General features: G+C 49.1%; 1 protein-coding gene across 1 annotated transcript; it reads right to left on the reverse strand.

Annotated features, from left to right (window-relative positions):
- Positions 1-23,624: 23,624 nt before the first annotated feature.
- On the reverse strand, positions 23,625-24,473 carry CHC_T00001439001 (hypothetical protein). Its single transcript, XM_005712569.1, has one exon. The coding sequence runs from the start codon at positions 24,471-24,473 to the stop codon at positions 23,625-23,627; it is 849 nt and encodes a 282-aa protein (XP_005712626.1).
- Positions 24,474-25,951: the final 1,478 nt, after the last annotated feature.

The following is a 25,951-nucleotide window of genomic DNA, read 5'->3' on the forward strand; positions in this document are numbered from 1 at the left end:
TTTTTGTGTAAGGTCAAGGTTTCAATGGTGTTCTTGTACTTTCAGTGTGCACTGTAATGTGGTGAATATTTAGACTGTTGTGCATGTGTAAGCGGTGTGGCGTTTTAATGCAGAGTTGCACTTTGGGTGAATACAATGTTTATGGCCTATGTGTATTGAGCCGGAAGGGTCACCAGCATAGATTAGGGTGGGCGTATGAGAGAACACACACATATAGAGAGGAAGCAGACAGCGGGAGAGGAGTGCGACATTGAATCGGAAATAGGAAGGATCATGGGCAAATGCAGAAGCCAAGGATCGCGGAGGAGATAGTGCACGGAAGAGATGTGCAATGAGGCGCATGACGATGCGCCGAACGGAAAGAAACGAGAGCGAGCCTAGGTATTTATACAGCTTAGACGAGAGCTAGTCAGAGAAAAGAAAAGGAGGACACGCACGGGAGGACGAGCACCCGAGCCAGCTGATGCTGAATACCTTTGCCGATACGGAACACGTTTCGCCGAACCATCTACCCGTGCATGCCCCCCTTTCTCGAACAGAGCACCCTTCACTTGAACAAAAATAGTATGCCTAATTTTATTCCGATTCTGCTTTTACCAATAAACATGACAACTTTTGAGTGAAAACCGTCGACTGACGGTGTCGTAAATCAACCACAAATGCATTTCCCGCCATTTCAACAGCAGAATCCGATTTGGCGCCCTTATTGCCCCCTTGATGCAAACTTTGGTGCATAATTTTGTGCAAATTAAAACCATGGAGCTCGATCCGTCTCCCTTCACACCCACCCCAACACACAATGACCAAAAAGACAAGCCGCGAAAAAAAAGAAAAGGTCTACTTCAACCAAGCCATTGTTGCGATTGAAAGGCATGGTGCAACTCGGCGCAGGGCTGCTCAACTGGCACGACTCCCTTTGGCAACGTTTCAATATCGATTCTCGCGCCGAAATGTGTTGACAAAATCACGTACATATCTATCGTTATGTGAAGAGCAGCTCATTGTTAACCTCGTCCTTTCATACTCCCAGAGCACCTTCCCTCTCAAGCGGTCAGATGTAGGCGACGCTGTACAACTGATGGTGCACTCGTTCCCCGAGGAGCGCCGAAAAGCCATTCCCTTTATTGATGGGCGTCCGGGACGCAAGTTTTTGTCACTCCTCTCAAAACGGCACAGTGCCAAAATTAAGTTTGGAAGGGCCTGTAAGGAGGAAGAAGCTCGCTGGCAGGCAACCAATGCCGATAATCTGACGGCCCACATCGCGGAATTAGAGCGGCTTGTTCATGTGCATAATTTAGATGCCTCTCGTATTGCTAATCTAGACGAAAGCGGCTCTACACCGAGCAACGATTGCGTACAGTCGAACAGGACAAGGTCGTATAGTGCTCGAGGGCACAAGTCCCTTCAAAGATCACCTGAATTCAAGAATGTTAAACGCGTAACGATCATGCCCGTTATTTTCGCCAATGGAGACGTTGGACGCCCTTTGTTTGTTGTGGAGGGAAAATCTTTAAAGTATCGAACGGTCGAGCATCATGGATCATCTGTAATGGAAACCGTTGCCGATTGCCTACCGCGGGGGAGTTTGATAACAATTCGAGAAGATGTCGCCGGCGTGGACAGCAAAAACTTTCTGCGATGGGCACAGTATTTTGCTGAGGATGTTAGGGACCTGACGGCCAATGGACGAAAAGTTCTTTTATGTATGGATGGATACAGGAGCCATATGGGGTACAAGGTGCTGCACACACTGAAACAGGCTGGCGTAGTCGTGTATGCATTACCTTCTCATACAAGCGGCACAACCCAACCCCTAGACGTGGGGGTTTTCGGTCCCTTTAAGGAGCACATACAGAGTTATGTGGAACAGCTTTCGTCCTCTACTAAATCGAAAAGCTACGATCTGTTTGATTATTTAAAAATAATGAGGGAGGCATACGGGAAGGCGTTTACGAGAGCTAATGTGAAATCGGCATTTAACAAAGCTGGCATTTGGCCTGTGAATGCTCATGCTCTCATGGGTGTCCCTCGTCCGCATTCGTCAGGCAATAGCTCGTCCTTGGTGACGGTTGAAAAAATGGCGGAAATGCTAGAAGTCAAACGAGCTGCGTACAGGGATAGTTTAGGGGTTCAGCCGCGCGTTCTTCGCTGTGGTTACGTGGACACATCAGCTGGGATTACATTGACTACGGACGCCGCAATGGAGCTGGCGAGGGAGAAAGTGGCAAAAGTGAGTGTGAAGCTGGCAGCCAAACAAGAAAAGGAAGCAGATGTGGCGCAGCGACTCACCGAAGCTGTGGAAAGGACGAGGATTGAGCGTTTCAGAGGGCGACAGAAGGCGCTGGCATTCCGTGTGCACCATTATCAGGTTGCAAACATTGAACCAAGGTCTTTGTCGGTCCGTCGCCAGATTCCGAAGAAGAGAACTTGCTCCCGGCGTGCTGCAGTCCTGAAGTGGGCAGCACAGGTCGTTGCTCGGTCACCGAGGAGGAATTAGATATAAAATTTGCAAGGTAAATTGGCATCAACCAGTGAAATGTCTGTGCAAGAACTGGGTGATTTTTCCGAGGTGGTCACCGCTCCGATTGCTTAACCAAAGCATGCCGTTAATGCCGATGTATGAGCCTTCTGGCTCCTTCGAACAGAATAGTAGATACGTGGACACCGTCACAGGAAGGTCAAATTTATGATAAATTTAATAAAAGCAATGATGTGGTTATTTTTGGGGCCAAAAAATGCTGGATTTTTGCCAGCAATGAACGGTGGTCCGTGCTTCATTGGTTCGCGAGCAGCAATCTTTTGCCAAATTTTAAACCGTTCTCATTCAGCACGGGGTTGAGGGGCGTGTCTGGTTCCGGGCAGTGACTGAACCAGAATGTTTTGCTGGAGTGCCAGAGTTGTAGCGGAAATGTTTTTTTGATACGTCGATGTAGCAAAGTGATGTGCTATTTCGCTGCCTAAAAACGCAGCCCTTGGCCATGATATCTTTAACCTTCACGTGATCAAACCAGAATAAGCTCATGCTTTCCTGCGCTAGTACCAGACGCGTGCTTGGACCCTTTCACGTCTTCCCAATCCATCGAATCCTTTCTCCCCCTCCGTTTCCCTTTCCTTCCCGACTTTGCTCATCCTGTGTTCCTACTGAGGCGCCATGACCCCGCGAAGAAGGTCTGGGAAGAAACCCGCTGCGTCAGGCAATCAGAGAGGCCGCTCATTTGGAAAGTCTAACAGCCGAGCGCCTGGAGCCCAGGTTCCCGCGGAACGCCGGTCATCCCCTCGTGTTGCGGCCAGAGCTACTCCCGCGGCAGCTAGACAGGAAACCCGTGGGGTTTCAAGTAATACGTTCAGGACGCCCCGAGGCAGTCCGCCATCTGACACGTGCTCGCTTCCCGTTCGAAGTCAAGGAAGCGGCCCGTCCGATGCAGCACATTCGCGTTCGGGCAAGCGCAAGCGCTGCATCGGCTTGTCTCCGAGTGAAGACTTTTCCCTTTTGTTCGGGGATGGAGATCAAGGCGAGGAAGAGGAACACCCAGAACGCAAACGGGCGAAGCGTCGGTTGTTCGAGCTCCATGGACGCGAGCCAGAGGAGGACGTCGACGACATTGTGCAGGCTAGTGCAGCAGAGATGTACGAAGTTGCCCAAACTCCAGTTGTGAAAGACGTCATCGTTCCCACGCGTCGTGAGTCCGTGGCAGGTTCCTTGCCGAGTCAGCCACGGGGCCCCAATTTCTCTCGAGAATTTGAGGAAGACTCTAACCACGGAGTACTTCGAGTCATGCGGGAACTGCATGCTCGTTTGGAGAAGCAGCTTGCCATTGAAAAGAGGGAAATTCTTGGTGCAATCAAGGCTGTATCTTCTCGTGTCTCCACTTTAGAGAGGACGTTATCACGCTGCCAGGACGCCGTCAACATTGTTCTTCTGAATTCCGCACTGCCGCAGACGGGAAAAGCAGCCGAGAAGGCCTCTTTGATCGACCTCCTCAGGCCTATGGAGGACATATTTGGAGGGAAATTCATGTGCATTATCTTTACAAGAGCGCTGATAAATTGCACCATGAGAGTTCTTCCTCAGAGAAAGGAAGCGAAGGAATCTTTTGAAGGTGGGAGTCGTGACTCACAATCTGAGAAACTTCGCTTGGACGTCAATAGTTCCAAAGTGTTGGGGTTCGGGCTTTTACTTGTCGAGGTCCTTTTGTGGAAAAGGGACCCAAGCGAGGAGAAAGCCGAGGAGCTGCTGGGTACGAAGCAAGCCCGTCAGTATGTGGTCCTGCGAAAGGCTTGGGGAAAGAGTTTGATTGCAAATGCAATGAACAACCCGAGTATTGGGACGAAGTCACTCAAAATGGTACATCCGAACATCCGCGGGAAGCTGAAGACCGCTGAGAAACCTTTTTGGCTGAGGCCGGGCTACATAAGAATGATCACAGTCGAGTCTTTCTTCAACGAAGAATTTGCTTCAACGGGCATCAAGAAGGCCCGGCGTGTGGCTCGGTGTCGAAGCGATAAGATGGTGGAAGATGAGCCAGTTGGATTCATCAAGGACGAAGACATTAGGGTTGAGATCGTTCGCCGCGTTTTCAAGATGGGTAATCAGTTTCTGAACAAGTCCAGGGAGCTTGGGCGGAAATCCTTCTTTCAAAACTTCTCATATGTTTTCCAAAGTGAAGTGGGAGTCTCATTCCAGTATGAGAATCCACCTCGCCCGCACATGAACCTCCAAGATATCCCAGACCGAACCTGTCGTACTGCTATGAAGTCGGTCGCTGAGGTGAACCCCATGAATGGGATAGCGTGGAAGAAGCTGCTTTCTGAAAGTGAACCCTTCGTATTCATCGCTACGTATGATGTTGAGACGAAAGACAAGGATGGAAGGAAGGAGATTCGAGAAATTGTTATCCGACTCAATGCCATGCACGTCGCCTTGAAGTTCTTGGTTGCTTTTACCAGGTGCGGCAGTGATGAAGACCTGCATTCAATATCCAAGGAATCCTTTCGTGTGATTTACATGACTGCTGTCCTGTTCCGGGAGGTCATGCTGATGAAGGTGATTGAGTCGAGGGGTGCATTTTCTGGAAACGAGCAGATGTTGCATGAAGCGGATAGCCAGGATCAGCATATTGATTCACGGCGGTCGCGACTGAGATCACTCTATTCAGAACTTTTGACGGAAGGACAGGTAGAAAGCCGGGGTGAGCTTCCACAGCAACTCTCCAGTGTTTTGAAGGAGAACCTGGTGATGTCCGTGGATATGTACAACTCCGTACACGATCCCCCGGTCTGATCAGGTTCACATCACAAGTATAATGATGATCTGAGCGTGGTGGACGGTGAGGATGAAATCCAGACGAATCAAGTCGAAAACGATGACGATGTATTCATAGTCCAAGACTTCGATTTATAGGGGGTCGTATTTCATGGGATTGTGATACTTCTTAGTTCATCGAAGTGATAAATGAGTAAAGCGGGAGACTACTGTAGCATGAATGAATTGAGTTTACTTAAAGAAGTCCAGAACTTTGGCAACATTGATGAATTGCTTCACATGCGCAGAGCCTTTGATAGAGAGGAAAGGGATGTGCACTTGAAGTACTCCTAGTACGTCGCTGCGATTTACATCAGCAAATATAGATTGACAAGGACTGGATTGAAGATTCCATCGCAGGTAGAACGACTGCTTCCGGTCGGATGGTCCGCTGACCACGTTTTCAGCACCCATTACCTTGGAAATGCGTTCTTGGAAGTGGAGCTCAGATAGTCTTATGGCTTCCAGTGGATGGGAGTAGGTCTTCTCTATGGAATCCCAAGTGCAATCCCGACGAAATACAACGTGCCGTTGTTCATCCTCGTCATCCCTTATAACAGCAAGAGAATCTCCAATTGTCATATAGCACGGGTCAGAAAGAGATTCGGTGTTAGGACCGGCCATACAGCCTATCACTCTGGCAGATACATAATTGTCGGTACCTTTTTCCAGCCTTTTTGCGATGATCACGTCTCTGACAACTTGCGGTGATGCTGGTCGGAGTGCTTCTGACAAGTCTAGGAAGCTCCTAAAGTATATACTCGTCTCCTTCACAACTGATTTCCGGCACATATAATCTTCCGGAAGAATAGAAACCTTTGTTCGTAGCTGAGCTTTGACTCTTTCGGATACGGAATCAAACTGGAGCAATGTGCAGTCTGCTCGCGCCTTAAATGAGTCCTGCACAAACCATTTCGTCCCACGAGTCATTTCACCCGGGGTAGGACGTGTCGGCGTCTTGAGTAACCAATGCTCTAGACGCAACGAAATAAACTTAAGAGGAATATTGGAGCCCCCAGCAGAAGTGAGGAGCGGGTTCTGAGTCAATAGCGCAGTCGTAATAGAGGATTGCTGTCCTTTCACTACCTCAAGGTACTGAAGGCGTCTGGAAAGGGCATTTAGCTCGCGTGTATCTTTGATTGTCTTCTGGTCAAGTGACACATTCGTCGTATGGTTGAGCTTCCTGCATTTTTCTACCATGGAACTACCTGGAGGATAGTCGTTATCATCTACATCCATCGCTCCGCCTGCCATGCCTGAGCTTGCGGTGATATCCAATCGCACGGATGTATCTTTGAGTCTCCAGCTAAACTTTTGTCCATCTTGTACAAACTCGTTACCCTCCTTGAAAGTCACCTTGCTTTTACATGCCCTGAATCCAAACGCAGCCTTGTATTGAATAGTCCCCTTGAGCACCTCTCCTCGATCGTCATGAAGGTAGTTGAGACTAATGGCTGTTGCTGGGAACCATGCCTTACTTTCTTCTTCATTCTCCAAGGTATAGTAGACCTCTATATCACTCCCGAATTGGAGGCCATTGAAAAGATCTGATACCATTATCAACTGGTGGATGGTATCGTCCTCTGTTAATTTCCCTTGGAAAGTGATACTTGAGAAATTTGTTTGAAAGATATACCGAAGACTAAAGAGTTGGGGTAACCATTCGAACGTAGTCAGTATATTCATATATATATCATTAATGTGAAATCACCATTTTCGTAACGGTCACATTTATGGATCACAGCTCTGCTCAGAGTCTAAGTCCCATGGGACTTGCACGTGCACTTTTCCAGTAGGGCATGGGCTACAAATCTACCTACATCTTCCAGTCCAGAATGCTTTGCCAGTCAGTCTTGTGTCATTGAATAACTGTCCTTTTAATCATAGTTGCCACAGTCCGGAATGCTTTGACAGTAACTCAGGTGTCATTGAATGACTGTTCTTTTAATCACAGTGGCCACAGTCCGGAAGGCTTTGACTGTACCTCATGTCTCATTGAATGGCTGTTCTTTCAATCATATTTGCCACACTGGTAAGTGCAACAGGCCTATGGTAAAATGACTCCCAACGCTCCCCCCCTTTATAAATGAAATAGGAGAAAACGCGTGGGTCCCAGGACGGAGACCCCAACATGAACAATCTAATTGGACCCGTATCCGCGTTTCGCATTGCAATCCCACCAATTGATCTTAAGCTACTTAGTGTTACCGTTACTTTAAGCTTTTCACTGATGTAGAAAGGAGTCACTATCTATCTGAGTAAACGTGGTCGTTTTTGGAGACTCCTTTGTATATCAGTGAGCAGTTCTGGATTGGTGACTGAGACGATGTGGATGTATTCAGTCCCCTACCTCTTCTATCTCCCCTGGACAATCTGTAAAGGGAAATAAGCCAGTTGTTCCCTTTCAAGAGGGGTGTGAAGCTGCTTTATGCTCTATAGACATATTGTTATTGAAAAAGGGAGCAAAACCAGCGCAGAAATCCCTTTAGCGGTTCGAGTGAAGCTTTACTTCGTGGCATCTGTGTACGTGTACGCTAGAGTGCAAGGTGGTCTACTACAACATCTCATATTGGAAATGGATTAATCAAGGATACAAGATGATTCACTTGTGCAATGAAGAAAGAAGTGTCACCACAGAGTGATGATGACACTGTTCTCGCTATTGAAAGTATGAACTACCTAGTACCTATGCTTGGATGTCGTCCTCCTTAGTACCCTTCACCTACGAATCACTGTCGCCACTAGAATCACTTGAGTGGTAATCAGAAGAAGAGCTCGAGACCGAATTCTCCTTCGGAGGCTCCGAGTTACCGTGCGGGCCAGTCTGCGGAGAAATGCTCTCCGCGGAGAGCCCGTCTTGAAAGTGAGGGGTAAAGGACGGATTCCTGTGAACTGAATCCAGCAGCTTCTGTCCTCTAGGAACGAAGTATAGATGATAGCGAACCACGTGACCATGCTTCTTTGCAGAGCCAAGTCCAATCTGAGACGTCGCACCGGGTGATATGCTATCCTCGTACGAAGCACCAGCATGTGAGAGATCTCCTCTTCCAATGAAGACAGAGTTCGGTGGAACGTGGACCTTCTTCACCTGCACACCCATGGAAATGTGTCTCTGGGCTATTGAATCCTTCACTGTGAAGTGATGAGAGAACGGACAAACCCAAAAGGGGAATCCATTTTCACCAGAACAAATAAAGAAGTATCCAGGATTCCTTGCGTATTCCAGGTTTCTATTCTTAGATTTTCCAACGCCAAAGTCTGTATGGAGGGACTGCCGAGGACAACCTTTCCCCGTCAGCAAGAAGCCACCCCCAGACTTCGGAACAGCCATCTCCGAAGTGCCCTTTTCAGGGTCCACGAGTCGAAGTGCAGCAGCAATTTGCGCCAGGCGGACGTCCAGCATAGCGCGCTTCCTTGCCACCCACACTGTATCGGCATTCTGTTCGACCTTGGACGAAACACCTGCTAGCGTGGTGATGTAGCGTCCGATGCCCTTATTTCGGTGTTTTCTATCTGTCTCGGGATCGACGTTGAAGATGGGGCTCCACACTTTGCGATTTGCTTCATCCTTCATCGCATCCTCGCCAGGGAATATTTCTTCGTAGTATTCTATCATCTCTTCGATGACGTCCCCTCCACGGAGAGGGGCTTCGAAAGCGAGGTTGAATGGCACACCACTGTCACTTCCGAAACCTTCAAGAATGACGAAGCCCTTCTCCCGCAGCTCAGTCGCCTTGGCCAGGAAGTATTCATTAGCGACGTTGTCTAATTCCATGGCTGCGGCCCAAAGAGCCTGTTCCTCCTTGTACTTCAGGGCCATATTAGGACTCGGACCCGTGGACGGCAGCGCTTTCATGAACACGTTGGACTTCGTCGACCCGAGTTCCTTGTGTCGCATAGCCGCGGCGTGATAGTACACGGCATGATGAATTCGCACCAAGTCCATCCTTTCGACCAGGCAATTCGCTCGGTGACTAACCGGTATGCACAAAGAACGAAGCCAAGGAGTTTGATGCGTTATCGGATTCCCTTTCGGCCACTGACTCGGCGGAAGTAAGGCGTAGTTAACCCAATCCGGGTTCTTCGAAACATTCCATACGGCAGATTCGTGTGCCCCGATCGGGAGTAGACCTGGAAGAATGTCATCGAACTCCCCGACGTCATCTTCCCTTGCCACATCACTTTCGACAGCGGGCGGTAAAGCCGGTATCCTCAATTACTCTTCCTTCTCTTCAAAGGCAGTGTTGAGGGCACGGATGTTCTTGGTTGACTGGATAGCATCTTCCCCTCGTTTTCTCTTTCCTGTTTTCTTCAAAGGTAGCTGCAGGGAAATCGTCAATGGATTAGTTTTAATCCTTTGGCGAATCCCTCTCCGAACTGTTACGGATGAGGCCTGTGAGGAGGACCCAGGCCCTTGCGCGTGACGAGGCGGCTGAGACGTATCAACTTGAGACGTAGTCGTTTGAGGTACTTGGCGTGAAGTACCTTGAGAGATAGGCGCGTCAGCTCGCTTAGAAAGCTCCTTAGGTGGAGCTAGAGCTTTCACGAGCTTTTTGCGGAGCATATTGAGACGCTTGTCTTGGTCAAAACGCTGGCCAGCTTCATTAACTCCACTCCTGAAACTCTTCATCTGCCTTGCCACAAAGTCATCAATCCGCATCTTGATGTTTCTGCCGACCTCAATCTCCATTTCCAAGACGCTTTGCAACTCCTTCTCGTACGTGTTGGCAATGGTGCAAAGCTCCTCATAAATTTCAGCAAAGGCTTCAAAGAAAGCATTCTCGTACTCAGTGAAAGCACCGCGCTTCTTTCTCCTTTTCTTCTGACGCTTGAAGTTCATCGGTTTGTCCGTCTCCACCTCGCGCAAAAAGACAACGACACATGAAATACCAAGAAGGATTCCAGACCTATGCAGGGTGAGAAGCCGACGGTTGCTAAGGTGCGTGATACCGATAGTCCTGGTCGTGTCGCAGAGGCTTTTGATGGTGTCGTAGTCGATATCGTACTCCACAAGTCGTAGTGCCAAGTGCGCATATCGAGAGTACTGCTTAGCCCCCAGCGGACCAAGTACTTTAAGCTTCATTAGCGCGCCTGTGACACCTGCGACAGTCATCACAGTACGCTGATTCTGCTTATCCAACCGGTTCTTCATCATTCGAACAGCCGCTATAGTTGCGTGAATGGAATCTGTGAAGTTTGAGAACCGGATCTTCGACGAGGTGTCGTTGAGTAGAGCACCGATGCCTAGTTTTTCCAAGTCTGAAACGGGTTTACCATCCTTCCTGTACCACACCTGTGCATCGATCCATTCGAACTCCTTTTCCTTTTGCAAGTCAGTATCCTTGGCCTTATTCATGCTGGTGACACGATGCTGACCGTCGCAAATTAGGGGTTCCATCATCAGCTCATCTAACCCATCGTCTCTCTGCCTCAACATCGTAGAGCGGTCGAAGACCATGTCTTCTGGCATGGCCACAGAGATTGCTCCAGCCGCTTTCAGCAGCCCGTTTTTGAGAAGGCTCTCGGTAATTGATTCCACATGTCTTTCGTCAACCCCCCGAAGAGTTTCTTCCATGATTCTGATGTTACTGACTAAGACCCGGACGTGATGCTGCCCGTAGTTGCTCACATCCACTTCAGGGATATCTGGGGCAGAAGACTCGTCTATTTCGATGCCGTTGTCGAGTGTAGCAACTCTCGCTTCCCTCACAAACCGGATGTCATCATCAACATTAACAACGTCCATTGGCGAAATGCTGTTTTCAGAGTCTCGTCTAGAAGAATCCGCACGAAGTGATTTCGGTGCATCTGCTTCCATTCTGATTTTTCCACATGCATCTGAAACGACCGCTGAAACGATGTGTTTCGCCGTGTCGGATTGTTGCTCTTCACCTTTGAATAAACTTAATCTCTTTCGAACGGACATAGGGGTCTGAGCAGTCTTTTCAACATTAGAGGTTTTCTTGGTAGTGGGAGTGGAGACCGTTCCCTCCATTTCAGACACAACCCCCTTAGCCATCATGAAACTGTCCCAAGGGTATCGCGCCCATATGTCGACAATCTCTCCGAGTGTCTTGGGACAGTGTTGCTCCTCATTGGCCGGGAAAGGGTACGGATAGGGAATGTCCTTACGATTGTCGTCTATATGGACTTTGTAAACCAGAACGAGGTATTGCGAACCTTTCTCCCAGTCCCCGATGTCCGCAAGGTCGAAAGTTCGGGGCGGCATCTGGCCCACGGCACCGAGGGTGATATGCGCAGTTCCCACTCGAACTAGAGCACCGAACTCTTCATGCCCCTCCGGCGTTGCGTGACCTCGTTTGATTTTGAAGTCATGGGCAAAGAGGGTCACTTCTGCATCGGCTACAAGTCCCTTGGACTGGAGTTCTTCAAGGGAGCGAACTTTTTTTCCAGTTGCACGGCTAGAACCACGCACACGCCCACGCCCACGACCACGACCTCTTCGTTCCTTTCTAATTCCGCGCTTGGGTGTAGGCATGGTAAAAACCTTGATTTATCACTTGTGATACTTCGATGGGGACAGGAATGAGTAGCAGTAAGAGGAGCGGAACAAAAGTGCAGGCTTATGTAGAGAACGAAAAGACGTTGTGCGCGATAGTCGATGAGATGTCTTAAACGGACGGCAAGAGAAGGAGTAATCCAGTAAAGCAACCGGTTAGGTCTTCTAGGTTTCCACTTGAGGTTTTCACGCAATATTTCCACTTGAAGGGTACTCCAACCCACGGTGACGCGTCCCCTACGCGCGGAGGGGGCCGATTTCAGCACTCTTCCACCACCCAGACCCTTGGGTGATGGTGACAAGATCCGTTCGGGGTACCCCTGCAGCCAACTATTGTTGACTATCGGCGCAGTCCTCCCCCTATGAGAAAATGTCAATGTTCGAGTTTAGCGGCTAAAGCCACTGAATAGAGGACGACCTAGTAGAAGTAGTGGTCGATAAGAAGGAACAGGCGCAGCGCAAAACGCAGCGCGAGAAACGATAGACGGGTTTGCGACGCGTTCGGGACCTGGAAGCAAGAGAGACTGTAACTGTGGTCGGAAAGGGAGAGCAGACGCAGTGCAAGTACTTGGTATAGGCGCGCCGGTAGGGTGCGAAGAAGAAAGGTGCTAGAGAGGAGAAGGGTCGAGTGAGGTCAAAGGGGTAGGAGGAGCAGGACGATTTTTGGACAGAAATGCGTCTACACAGGGGCGATTAAGCTATGGAGAGACGCTCTACAGACCCAAAATCAACGGCCCGGGATGCCCCATGACAGATGACATGCCTGGACATCCCCAGTCGAGCGCTGGGATGGTGTGCGGCCAAAAAAACAGTCAAGTTTTTTCGGACGCTCGACCCAGGCACCGGATGGGCACATCGATAGTCGATGTGAAAATCAAATCCTTTTTTTGCGCAATTTTTTGGACGATTTGATTTCCACATCGAGTGTCGATGTGCAAATCAAATCCTTTTTTTGCGCAATTTTTAGGACGATTTGATTTCCACATCGAGTGTCGATGTGCAAATCAAATCCTTTTTTTGCGCAATTTTTTGGACGATTTGATTTCCACATCGAATGTCTATGTGCAAATCAGATCATTTTTTTGGGCAATTTTTTGGCCGATTTTACTTGCACATCGAGTGTGGATGTGCATATCAGGTGTCAGGGACGCGCGTCCACCAAGGTGCCTGCAGGCTCATGCTGGCCGTGGTGTCACCTTCTACCTTTCAGACCGCTCGCGCTGCGTTTTGCGCTGCGCCTGTTCCTTCTTATCGACCACTACTTCTACTAGGTCGTCCTCTATTCAGTGGCTTTAGCCGCTAAACTCGAACATTGACATTTTCTCATAGGGGGAGGACTGCGCCGATAGTCAACAATAGTTGGCTGCAGGGGTACCCCGAACGGATCTTGTCACCATCACACAAGGGTCTGGGTGGTGGAAGAGTGCTGAAATCGGCCCCCTCCGCGCGTAGGGGACGCGTCACCGTGGGTTGGAGTACCCTTCAAGTGGAAATATTGCGTGGAAACCTCAAGTGGAAACCTAGAAGACCTAACCGGTTGCTTTACTGGATTACTCCTTCTCTTTCCGTCCGTTTAAGACACCTCATCGACTATCGCGCACAACGTCTTTTCGTTCTCTACATAAGCCTGCACTTTTGTTCCGCTCCTCTTACTGCTATTCGTGCCTGTCCCCATCTAAGTATCACACGTGATAAACATGCCTACTCAAGCGAAAACGTCTTCCTTCGGGAAGCGCCTCAAAGCCATACAGGTAGTGCGAGCAGCCGTAATCCAGCAAACTGGGAACGTGGTACCGAAACCTGGAGATATCGCGGATTGGGCTGAGAATAACCCTGAGACCGATGCTGCAAAGAACTACTTACAATCTTTGGGAGCCGAAAATGTATCCGGGGCAGAGGTTCGCAAATCAAAAATGAATCAACGTCAAGTCGCACAAGTCTATGCAATCGTGCAGGCGCTTCTTGGTTGCGGGAGAGGCAATGATACTAGACCCTGGCAAATCTTCGAAATCATAAGCGACATTAACGGCGACAGCTTCAATGCTAGAGGTCTCCAGTGTACGTTTTTTAGCAACACGAGTTCCAAAAGGAATACTGTGAAAGAGCCACGATTCCTTACTTCGCCCGCAACTTCCTTCGAGGCAATGATGTTCCTAATCTATGTGGGAGTAGTTATGAACTGTCACACCAGGAAACAAGGATCACCATGTGCCAAGAGAAAGAAGGTATTGCAGAACTACAAGGTCAATAGGGAGACGTCACAGCGTATTGGCTTTGCTGTTCAGCAAGTTATTCGTGCATGGGATTGCAAGGCCAGATATATGGGATTCAAGAACTGCGAAGAAATGATATATCCTTACATCACCTTGACAAGTGACGACCGTGAGATGTGCTTTACTGTGTTGAGTTCAGGCTTCGCCCACAAAAAACAGAAGGATACAATCACAGTCAACGCCGGGGCATTCTGTCTCTCCGATGAATGTTCCCCACAAGCGTTTGGCCGCGTTCCAGTCGTGGATAATGCTCTCCGCGAGGCAGCAAAACTTGTTCTGAGTAATATCCGCTTCTTCGTGAAATCGGATTACTTGTATGAAATGCCTTCCATGGCGAATTGGATGGCTTTGGACAGGTTCAAGAAAGTTCAGGAAACGATCCTTCCCATCATCGATGGTTATCAGAACGAAATGGTCAATCACGTGAAGAATTCCCTCCCACAACAAGACATAGAGATGGTTTCTTCTGTAAACTCCACTGAACAGGCGCGACAAGAAAACATCCTTGCAAGGAGCCTCGCAGTTGTCGCCAGGCGCAGGACTGCTTCTAAGTCTGTCTCACACACCGACTCTGTACAGGCGGTGCGGGAAAGTGAATTGGTGAGTAGTGCTCCAGACAGGTCAGAGTCCCGGGCAGGACGCTGGCCTGCACAATCACGGACTCTGTCAGTCACGCAGGAGTGTAAAGGTGAAGGCTGTGAGTGTCGAGAAGCTTTAAGGAATGTCTGCAGGGCAATGAACAAGTACGCAAGGACGTATAGCTGTGCATTCCCAGAGCTATCGCAGGAGGATATCTCATCATGTTCCGAACAAATATTGGAAGGAGTACAGCTGGTGCTTTGTGACCCACCTTACAACTACCGAAGAGCGAACAATCTTCCGAATTCAACCCATGACAACCTCAGCAAAAGTGACATGACTGATTGTGTTCGTGAGATCAGTCAGATGCTCCGTGAGGGTGGACATGCGTTTGTGTTCTGCTCTGCATTGCAATTCAAACTCTGGTATGACGCCTTCGCATCGTGTACAGTTGCAGTCAGTTCTGATAATGAAGATGAACAAGATGAGGAAGAATCAAATCAAGGCGATGAGGAAGGGCGGTCAGGAACCGAAGACCTCCTAGAAGTGAATCTCCCTGCGGAGCGTCTCCGAATTTTCAGTGTGGATCCCTCACCAGTGCTTATGAACAGCATGCCGGGTCATTATTACACGAATGCTGCCATCAAGACGACGGCTTTCAGACGAATTTCCGAGATGGCTGTACATGTCACTAAGAAAGGACTCAATTCGAAGGACGCTTTCGCCCTGGTTAACTACGATAACTTCAACTTCGTCTCTTCCCGCCATCCGGCTTGGACTAACATTATCGACAACGTTCCGAGACTAGAAGAGGGAGAGAGGCTTAAGCACCCCGACGCCCCGAAGTCAAAGTTCGTCCCGTTGCGACTGGAGCAGAAACCTCTACGTCTTCTCATGGAAATCATTTCTCGCTTGACTCAACCGGGTGATTACGTTGTTGATATGTTCAGTGGAACCTTTTCAACTGGAGTGGCTTGTCTTTCGCTCAAAAAGCATCGAAGATTTGTGGGGTGTGAACGGGACCCGGTTGCCTGGCTTGCTGCGACAGAAAACTTGGAGCTGGCCTTTGCTCAGAGTGTCCTGAACCCATCTTCTGACATCAACATACCACAGTTGGAATCCGCAGCAGAGCTATTGTTGGCTCATAATCCGGCATTTACAAGGGCCGCTGAGAAGGGCTCAGATTGGAAGCCTCCGAGAGGATGTCCTTACTTTCAACAAGCTCCGGAGCACATTTTGAAGTTCCTAGCCACTAAGTTACAAGCACTAAATGTGGTGCAAGAGGGCAAAGGAAAGCCTTTATCAAAGTGGGCGAGGGAATATACCGGAGGCCTTCAAACAGTTCACTGCGAAGATATCATTTTATATGAGTGTATGGTTCTCGGTTTGATTGAGGCTCCTTCAAAGCACTGGAATGATGGCTCTCTTGGTGTTTTACGACCAGAACTGTTCGGAGGGGAGAGGTTATATGCCCTGTTTATGGAACAATCGTTTATAGGGACTTAACAAAACAAAGTCAGTCCACAAAACAATACGGTGAAAACGGTGTACTTGGGTGTACACCTGAAATGTTCCGCAACTGTTCATATCCGATTGAATTGAGCAAGAGTATTCGGGGCGTGAGAGAGGTTTACATTTTTCCTGCACAGTTCTGTAGTATAACCCCCCCTGGGGCTTTATTTTCGATTGGATCAACTCAGAACCGGATCGGTTACTGTAGGGCTCGATGCTCTACAGTACCACCACGTCTATCTCCGAGTACAGGGGGCGCACGTGTACACGTGTACGCGCGGGACCGGAGAACGCGCACACACGTGTACTGTCAGCCCCGATGGCTGACAGTATTACAGTGTCGACCGACCGCTACAGTACGTCGCTACAGTACATCGGTACTGTACTATTATGATAGGTTATTATGTACATTAAATATGGAGCGGACCGGCGGCGGGGGAGGAGGACAAGCACGGACTTGTCACCCACCGACCGTCAAGGTCCGACTTCCCGCTTATTCTAAGGTAGCGCTCGCTAACTACCTTAGAGCGGCACCGAGCGCGGGTTGAGGACGCGCGCGGTACGCCCACGAGTCGGCTCCGCCTCCGCCCGTCGGTACTGGATCGTTACCCAGTACCGCTCCAGGGCGTCGAGGCGTCGAACCGCTCGCGCGTACCGGCGTCCTCCCCGTTCCCGCTCTACCACGCTACCCGGGCCCGCTGCCCGGTGCCGTTAGCTGGTGTCCTGCTTCACCCCCGTCTTCCCGATCGGACGGGGTCTCGGTCGAACTGTGCATACACCCCTATCGCTGGGGGTGTTTATGCTACAAGTTCGGCGTCGCAAGAAGGATCAGACTGGCTACGGGGACTAGAGAGGTGGAGGGACACGGACTTCGGAAGGCGGGGACACCGAATGTGTCCCTTTGCTACAAGCCGACAAAGGTAAATTTTGTTTGCGGCCATGATACAGTTTTATATGTCGCAACCACGGATATAGAGGCCGGCGCAGAACTTCTAGTCAGCGTATAGAAGTATTCCGAGTTGTGTGGTAGTGCTAAAAGCTGTTGAATAAAGACCAGAGTTCTTGTTCCGCACATATACTTATGCTCGACGTGGCGGATACCCTTCCTTTCGCCCCCACACCCGATAAATTTCACCGTCTGGGAGACTCCTGTGTTGTACTGCTGAGTTTGATGTGGATATGAGACACATATGATCGTCGCTTTCTTCGCTCTCCTGTTCGCAGTAGTGCATAACTAATGCCTTTCGAACGTAGCTTTCAAGCTCAACCAGCGCTCTTCTTTCGTTTTGTTGTTGTATTAACACGCGGTATCCATCTTCCTCCGCTTCGCACTCCTTCACTGCGCAATATCGTATTGTTTCCTGACTTTCTTTCCCACGAGCGTCCAGAGTCTGGACTTGAAATACGGCTAGCACCATCCAGAACCTTCTATCTTGATCATGCTCAGAATCTTTGTTCTCATGAAGGGTGAATGTGAGATCAGGATCAGCGGTCGAAACTACACAAGCCTGCAGGGCTTGAATCACGCTACCATAGGATATAGTTGCCAGAACGGATGTTTGGTCCCTCTTTTGCCCGTCTGTTACTTTGCACCACTTCGCAGTTCCATATGTATGTACAGTTACGGAATGTCCATGCTCTGCCCGGCCACTTCTAAGACGTATCTTGTGTTTTCATAAATGCTCTAAAAGCTCCCTTGCTTTCAACAGAAATGCAAGGTCAGATGATTGGAACATTTCTGAATATTGATCTCCGTCCGCAGTGTTTCCTAGGTTCATAATTCTTGACTTGTCTACGCGCCAGTCCTTCCTACTGAGAGACGATGATAAAAGTCCTTTCCGATGGAATCGAAGGTTCTGCAGAACAGGAGTTGGGAAGCAGTCCTGAAGCTTTTGTAGTAATCTTCCGGCATCCTGCAGCCCAGAACTGTCGTAGCCCAAGAGATTCAAAACCGACTTCGCTGACTCAAAGCTCCATCCGTTCTCACTGGTGCCAATGCCTGCAGTCTCAATTGCCAGACGAGTCTTCCAGTCGTTGGCAAGACGATGTTCCATAGCCTGTAATTGTGAGTTTTTCATATTGGATTGAGCCACCCCCCTCTTCAATGGCTGATGAGCGCTTTCAAACAACAATTCTTGTACATGTCTTACGCTACCGAGCAGTGGCAATGTATGTGTGAAGAACTCCAACAGTCTGTGAAGGTTTGGTTTGTCCAAATGAGTGGAGGCAAAGCTGTTTGTGCGACACAGCTTATCTACTCGAGATAGGTAACGAAGTGCCATATTCCGAATCTCCAGGAGTCTTTTGGTTCCTCCTTCTTCATTGTGTGTGTCTATTGACCTCTTACCATCTATTCTTGATTCCGGAAAGTACTGCGTCCTGCTCACGAGAGAGGAAAACAGGTCGAGGAGGTTGAGAGCTTCATCGATAGTAGCACAGTTTCCGCTCACTCCCTCGCCAGTGATTTTGTGCACGTACCAAGTACACTTCATCGCTCGTGGTGCTACCAAGAGCAGGCAGTACATATAAGATATCGTCATTGAATGTAGCACATGCTTGTCATGGTTGATTAGGCTTTCCTGATATATGAGATGTCCATCCTTCAAAGCCACTTTGGCAATCGCCTCAGCATCTCTGCGTACATCTTTTGGTAGCAATGTTATACAGAGATTCATGATGTCGCGACCAATCCCGAGGAAAAGATGATCGGGAGCCACAACGCATGAGCGATACAAATCGAAAACAGAAGGAACAACCGGTTTCCTACTGCCAAGTACACGAGGTACACGAGCGCGAACGTGTTGTAGTTTTGCAGAGAGTTGATAAAGTGCCTGCAAACTTGTCTCAAACGTATCTGCGTCATCCATTCCGAGGGCTTTCAACTCTTCCCTGGATAACTTGGATCTCCTCAATGCAGTAGCCCGGTTCTCATCTCTCGCGAAAGATGGATGGTCGGAATGGATGCGAGTTGTATAACAATACTTGCTTCCTTGAAATCCAGACTTGTCGTACCCTCCATAGCTGCATAAGTGACATGGAACATTGGAGCAGTGCCCTAGTAGGTCCAAAGTGTAGGAGACTGCAGGATAGTCCCCGACGTACCCGACGACATCGAGAAAAAGAACAACCTTCTCTCCTTCTGCGGTAGTCATCTCAAATCCCTTTTCTGTCCCCTCAATGATATCATCAATAACTGCCGCCAGTATCTCGTTTGTAGATACTCCTGGAGGAGTTAACCCGATGGGTCTGATGGCTCCGGCTCCGTTGCGGTTCTCCGGAGCCATACCTATTGGCAGCATGTATACACCACCCATGCTTCCCTTCTTTCCAATGTACGGCGTAAATCCATCAGAGTACAGAAACATTATGTACACAACGTACTTTCTTCCATATTCAAGACGTCAACTGCTCTCCGCATCGACGCGATGGCCCTTGTCCATCGGATTATCATCCGCAGATACTCGTTTCACTACGATTTTGTCAAACATCTGGTTGTAAACCCCCCTATTCGTGCCAGTGAGATTCGAAACATTTCTTTCAGAAGATACAACCAAGCTGGTGGCGTATTCGTCATCACAGTTATGTCTTCTACACATCCTATACACAAGGAAGGGTGTTTGCGTGGGTTCTTCCGAATCTTCGGCATCTGGCTGTCCTGGAAGTGCAAGTTCGACGACCATGTCACTGGGAAGGAATGCCAGAGATTCTGGTCTCTTCATCTTCATCCTTTTGGTACGCTTTGAATTAGACTGCTCCTGCGGTTCTGTCCAGTTCGGATCATCGTAAACAAAGAAGGAAGATACAACTGCATCAAAGCTCATGTTTGTTGAGGACGTTACTGCAAACTGGGCTTGCATCAATCTGCCCTTCACCGCGTCACTTGTTTCGAACGTGATGTTAAGAAGGAGCCCTTTTCGAAGTTGCACCGTCAAACCATCTTCGGTTGGAATCCGATAAACAGATCAACTCCCAGCCCTATCCTGTATTATTGGAGTGTCCTCAATATCCAAGAACCTTGGTACCTCGCTTGACGGATCCATATCATGCCGTCTTCCTTGCACCATCTCTCGCAATCTTGCTGTCGAAAAGTCAAGTTTCGCCCAGTCGCTAGGCCTTACAATCATGGTAGGAGCGCTGTCCTGTGAGGAATACTTTCCAACGCCAGCCTTCGACCCAGACTTCGAGAAATCCACAGTAAACATTTCTACACGACAAGGAACGAAGAAGTTGGATTTCGCAAATGGACGAACACGTCTCTTCAGAGTAGATGTACTTGGCAGTTTGAGAGTGAGCTGGCTTTCATTCGGTCTCCAGTTCCTACAGTTAGCAAGTGTCTGATACGCAGTCTCGCCGAGACGTGTGCTCCCAGTTGCTGTTATCAGTGATGCAATATTTGTCCAGGTCAATCGAATTACAGCAGAAGCACCGTCGAACATGCTGTCTATCAGCTCTTCGCACCCTTCAGCTTCGTAGACAACGTCCTGCTCAACGCTCAATCCAATGTCTAATCCAGAAATTCGTTCGCTTTCTTCACAACGGAGCGTGTCATTTCGTTCGGAGTGAGGAATTAATGGAAGTGCCTCCACGCCGTCATGCATCACGCCTTGTTTTTCTTGGAGGTCGCTTAAAAGCCCGTCTTTCAAAAGGGAAGCATAGGATTCTGATTGACGGTCTAGTAATTTGAATCCATCCCCTGGACGTTTTGCTGGCTTTGTAGACAGTTGCCTACATGGCCTTGCTCTTTTTCGATGTCTTTCAAGCTGAGATTCAGAAGAAAATGGTGCGTGCCCATCCGAAGTAGTCCCTTGTGATGCAACATCTTCGGAACGCTTTGCATAAGGTCCGCGTTTTTTAAGAACCCAACGACTCTTGCTTTGACGCCCCATCTGTGACGGTTTCGACCAGGTTTGCCACTGGAAGTGGGGCTGCAGTGAGGTTTGGCATGGACCTCGGCATTAACAAGACTTCAGCAAGCTTACTGCTCTACAGAAGAAAGAAGGTCTTTTGTTACATTTGGCGATGCATACGGTTGTACCGTTAATATTAAAGCTTGGTTCAATGAATAGAAACGGTAAGAATGAGATGTTTCTACTCGCATTTTGATGTGATACCGCACGAAAAAAGCTCAATGGATGGCTGTCATTAAGGGCAACCATGCAATACCGAATTCGGTAATTTCAAATTGAAATTTCAGAACCTATATTCTGCTATTGACACGTGCCCATGAAAATGTAACTGATTTTCAGTCAGATGCCCTGCTCGAACTCAGAAAAGGCGGTAGTTTGATATATCAAACTACCGCCTACTGCATATATAGTTCCAGGACCAGATCCAACTCTCTGCACGCCCCTCGTCCGCAGTCCTGACCCACCACACGTCTTCTTCTCTGGCAGTTTCATTTCCGCGAGTTGCGTGTTCGGTTGAAATCTCATGCACAGTAAGTGACACCACTTCTGCCACAATCCTGACCCACAGGGCATCCTCTTTTCTGACAGTTTCATTTCCGCGAGTTGCGTGTTCGGTTGAAATCTCATGCACAGTAAGTGACGCCACTTCTGCACAATCCTGATCCACCACACGTCTTCTTCTCTGGCAGTTTCATTTCCGCGAGTTGCGTGTTTGGTTGAAATCTCATGTGGAGACACGAGTGCGCTGCACACGTTGGGTAAGTGAGCGCTTTCTCTAGGCAATACCGTTTTGCGATTAGCTACAAAGCTTTAACGTACGTTCGCACATTCTCTAACACATTGAAAGTGTCGAAGAACTGTTCGGACCAATCCTCACAGCGTTCCTTGTCTCACTGCAGGTCAACCCGCCCATCGTCTAACTCAGGATCAAGTAAGCCATCAGTACATGTAATGTGACCGTAACTGACCTCTCCTGTTATGTTTCTTGGCGTTGATTATTCTATTTAACGGAAGCGCAATGAACCACTGCCGCGGTATTTCGGTATTTGGACGGGGTAGATGTAGTGTATGTAGCCGTAACAATACTCTTTGGTTGCTACAAATAAATGTGATGTGAACGCCGCTAGAACTGCTATCGGTTTCATCCTTCGGGATGGGACCGTTTCTGGACCAGTGCGGTGACATCACATTTGCAAGAAAGGCACTGGACTAACATTTCATTGACTGAGAGTAGGTCGCGGCATTACGTCTAGTGCTGCATTGGGGTTGCGAATGGACACATGTTGTCATTGCCCTGGAGCAGCAAAACATAGTCGTCGGTGGCTGCGCAGATGCAGCGGTGATCATCGTCTCATCATTACCTCAATGTAACAAAGTTTGGCCCTGCAAGACCTACTCTGTGTGCAGCTCCAGCCAACCATCTACCGCCACGGGCCAGGTAGAGCCGCTGTGCCATAACTATGCTGCTTTCTAGCCAATGGCGTCATTGGTAAAAAATGTGCAAAATCGCGACATGAAATCAGCAAGCGTTGCTACATTTATGACACATTTTTTGCTGGCCCGGACCAAAATATTTGCGCAAATTTTTTATTGCCTCAGATAGGCTGATTTGACCTTCCTGTGGTCAGTTTTCCAAACGATCAAAAAGATTTCTCCGATGCCACATGCTTCTTGTTTTTATATTTATTTTTCTAATTTTGTTCAACTTGGGGGGTCCCGCCCAAGTAGTACCACCTCATAACACTTGAAGGGAACCAACCTGCATCCTTGCCTTTGGATGACCAGCAAAAAACTCACAACTGTAAGTACATACATTCGTGCAATTTGCATTTTTGTTCTTAACTACGTCCAGATTATGCACGCATTCTACGCATCTACTGTATAGTAGTGGTGCCTGTAGCAGTTCTAGTCGATATCTAGTTTTTCTTCAATTTTTCGCGAACTCACATCTTTCAGGGCCGTTCTTAACGACGAGCACGGTGTGCTAGCACGCAAGCACCCTGACATTTGGCATGAATGGATTGGTTGAACGGGAGTAAAAGCATTTCCAATAATTTTTTCAACCAATACATTCATGCCAAGTTTCAGGGCGCTTGCGTGCTAGCACACCGTGCTCGTCGTTAGGAACGGCCCTCAGTGCGCAGTGTATGTACGGTACCGCCAATAATTATAGCCGCACCCCACAAATATGCATTGCTGGTAAAGGAATCTTACTTTGCATAAAAAACTGCTTTGTCCTTGACGCATTCCTGCACGCCGAGTCCAAAACAATGCTCAGATTTTGAAACGCATCAATAGTTTGGAAGATATGCATCAAAAACCATTTATGGGGTGACAGTAATTATAGAGTACAGTGCTTCTAAACAACCATAACTCTGGTTCAGTACTTCGTAGGGCCACCTTTGGCCATCGCACAGTCAAAGCAACGCTTCTGCATGCTCCCTACTAACTTATCCAACGTCTCAGTGTTGATATTTTCCCAGCAGTCAATTATACATTCGAGTAGCTCATCGATATTATTAAACTGCCTTTCATGTGCGTACACTTTCCTTGCCAAGATCCCCCAAAAGGTTTTTTATAGGATTGAGGTCAGGGGACTTGGCAGGCCAGTCCATAACGTGCAGTTCCTCCTCTTCAAACCATTCGTAAACGCGATTAGCACGGTGTACAGCTGCACCATCTTGCATAACCGTCCAGCTAGGACCGAGCTCTTGATCAACAAAAGGAAGGAGATTGGTCTCGAGAGTCTGAATATACTTGAGCGCATTCTGCTTCCCTTCTAAAACGACCAAGTCATACTTCTTTTTCCCAGAAAACGCACCCCAAACCATCACCAAATCACCCCCTTGCTGCCGCTTTGAAAAAACCTTTCTATCCTTTCGTAAGTAATGCCAATAAAACGCGAAGCCGTCTGGTCCGTCGAGATTAAACTTCTTCTCGTCAGACCAGACTACATTTGCCCAATCACCAGGCGTCCAGGTCACCGTATCTCGAGCCCAACTTTCTGGCGCGATTTTGTGGCGCGGAAGTATCATTGGTGCGCGTGCCATGCGCATATACCGAAGGGTGGGAGTGCTGCTGAGTATTGCACGCACGCGGCTGGACTTAACAGGGAGCTGGAGTGTCTTCACAAGTTCTGTTGATGTCATTTCTCCCTTGTGCGCCTCTCGGATCAGCGGCCTTTTTGCCTGCGCAGATAGCGTAGGCTTCCTCCCGCTCCTTTTTGTTGTTCCGTAGAGCTCGGGGGCTTTCAAGTAGTTAGCTACTACTTTTGCGGACCTGCCTAGATGCTTGGCGATGCGGCGTATCGACCACTGAGCATCATGCAGGCCCGCAGTTTTTCCTTTTTCTTCAGCCGTTAAGGATTTACCGCGCGGCATAATTGGGGGGTCTGTTGGGTACTTTTTTACACGGAAGGCTGCTTGTGTTGAAGCGTATTGTATTGGGCTTTTAACGCGCTAAGAACGCGACAAGGAGTCTTTCGGTTGCCGAGTTCTTGGCGCGAGAATGTACTGTACTTTATACTTAATGTCACCCCATGAATACACATGTATTAATATCTGCAAAAGTATTTATGCTTTGCAAAATCTGATTGCAGATTCGGACTCAGCACGCATTGTTTTATCAAGAATGTTGTTGTTTTTTATGCAACGTGTGCTGCGTGCCACAGCACGGCACAACTTGGGGGTGCGGCTATAAATAATGGCGGTACTGTACAAGTACAGTAGGTCTCAAACGCAGATCCTCGCTGCGTGCAGCAAGATTTACTTCACATGCAGAACAAAGGTAAAATATGTATGCACTTGGTCTTTACGAAGTTTCTTGATAATCATTGGCCATCCTCAGTCTTTTCGAAAATTTCGTTATGATAAACTAGAACATGGGCAACTGTAAACTGATATCACTATTGTTCCGTTCCACAACCATTCGGCTCTTCCAAAAATCTTCCGCAAGAGACGCACCCGAAATCCGCCACCTCCCTCTCCCATCCGCCCGCGTGAGAGACAACAGCTCATGTGAGCTGTTGTCTGTGTGAACACACCCCCTATTTCCAGGTGCACCACACAGTGCCACCCTTCTCACTCTCCCCCCCGCCACTTCGCCGCCCACTTCCGCCCAACTCCCGCCGCTCGTCATGCGCACTACACCCATCCATCTGACCCGCCAGCACTTGCCCCTTTCCCGTCCGTCCCGGCCCTCACTCACCCTTCCAGTACTCTCCCTGCCCAGTTCCTCCCCCACATGCCTCCCCGACTCCCGGGTCCAGCCGGCAAGTGCTGCAGAGCACCTTCGACGCGATCGTGCGGGAGCACATATCCGATTTCGGCCAGACCCCTGCCGAGGCGGTGTCCGACGCGCGCGCCCAGCTGACCGCCGCGGGCCTCACGGACCAGTCCAACCTCTCGGACCCGACGTCGTCCGGCCCGGCGGACGTACAACAGCGCGCCGCGGAGCTCTTGGCTGCGCTGCGGGCAGACCTGGCCTTCCCGTGCGACGCAGTCACCGCGGAGCGCATCGCACGCCCCCTGCAGGCGGCGGAGGCGGCGCTAAGCAGGGCGGCGCCCTGGGCGGCGCACACAAAAGCCTGTGCACAAGAGGGCAGCAAGGGAGCCGAGAAGGCGGAGGTGGAAGAAGACGACGCGGGCGTAGCGCGGCTGCAGGATCTGCAGGACCAAGGCAACGGCGGCCGCGAAGTGCACGGCCAAGGGGCAGGCCTGGAGAGTTGTGCTACCCGGACGACGAAAGAGGGGATTGTGTTTTCGCGTGTGGACATTCAGGCGTGCTGGGATCATGGTTACGGCGTTTACGCACTACGTTTATGAAAGAGAGCAAAGGGCAAGTGGCACGCACAATCAGT

Source organism: Chondrus crispus, genomic scaffold (assembly GCF_000350225.1).
Source record: "Chondrus crispus Stackhouse genomic scaffold, scaffold_10, whole genome shotgun sequence".
Lineage (NCBI taxonomy): Eukaryota > Rhodophyta > Florideophyceae > Gigartinales > Gigartinaceae > Chondrus > Chondrus crispus.

Coding starts and splice junctions, on each gene's coding strand:
- CHC_T00001439001 (XM_005712569.1), bottom strand. CDS start 24,473: ATGCCGCGCGGTAAATCCTTAACGGCTGAAGAAAAAGGAAAAACTGCG.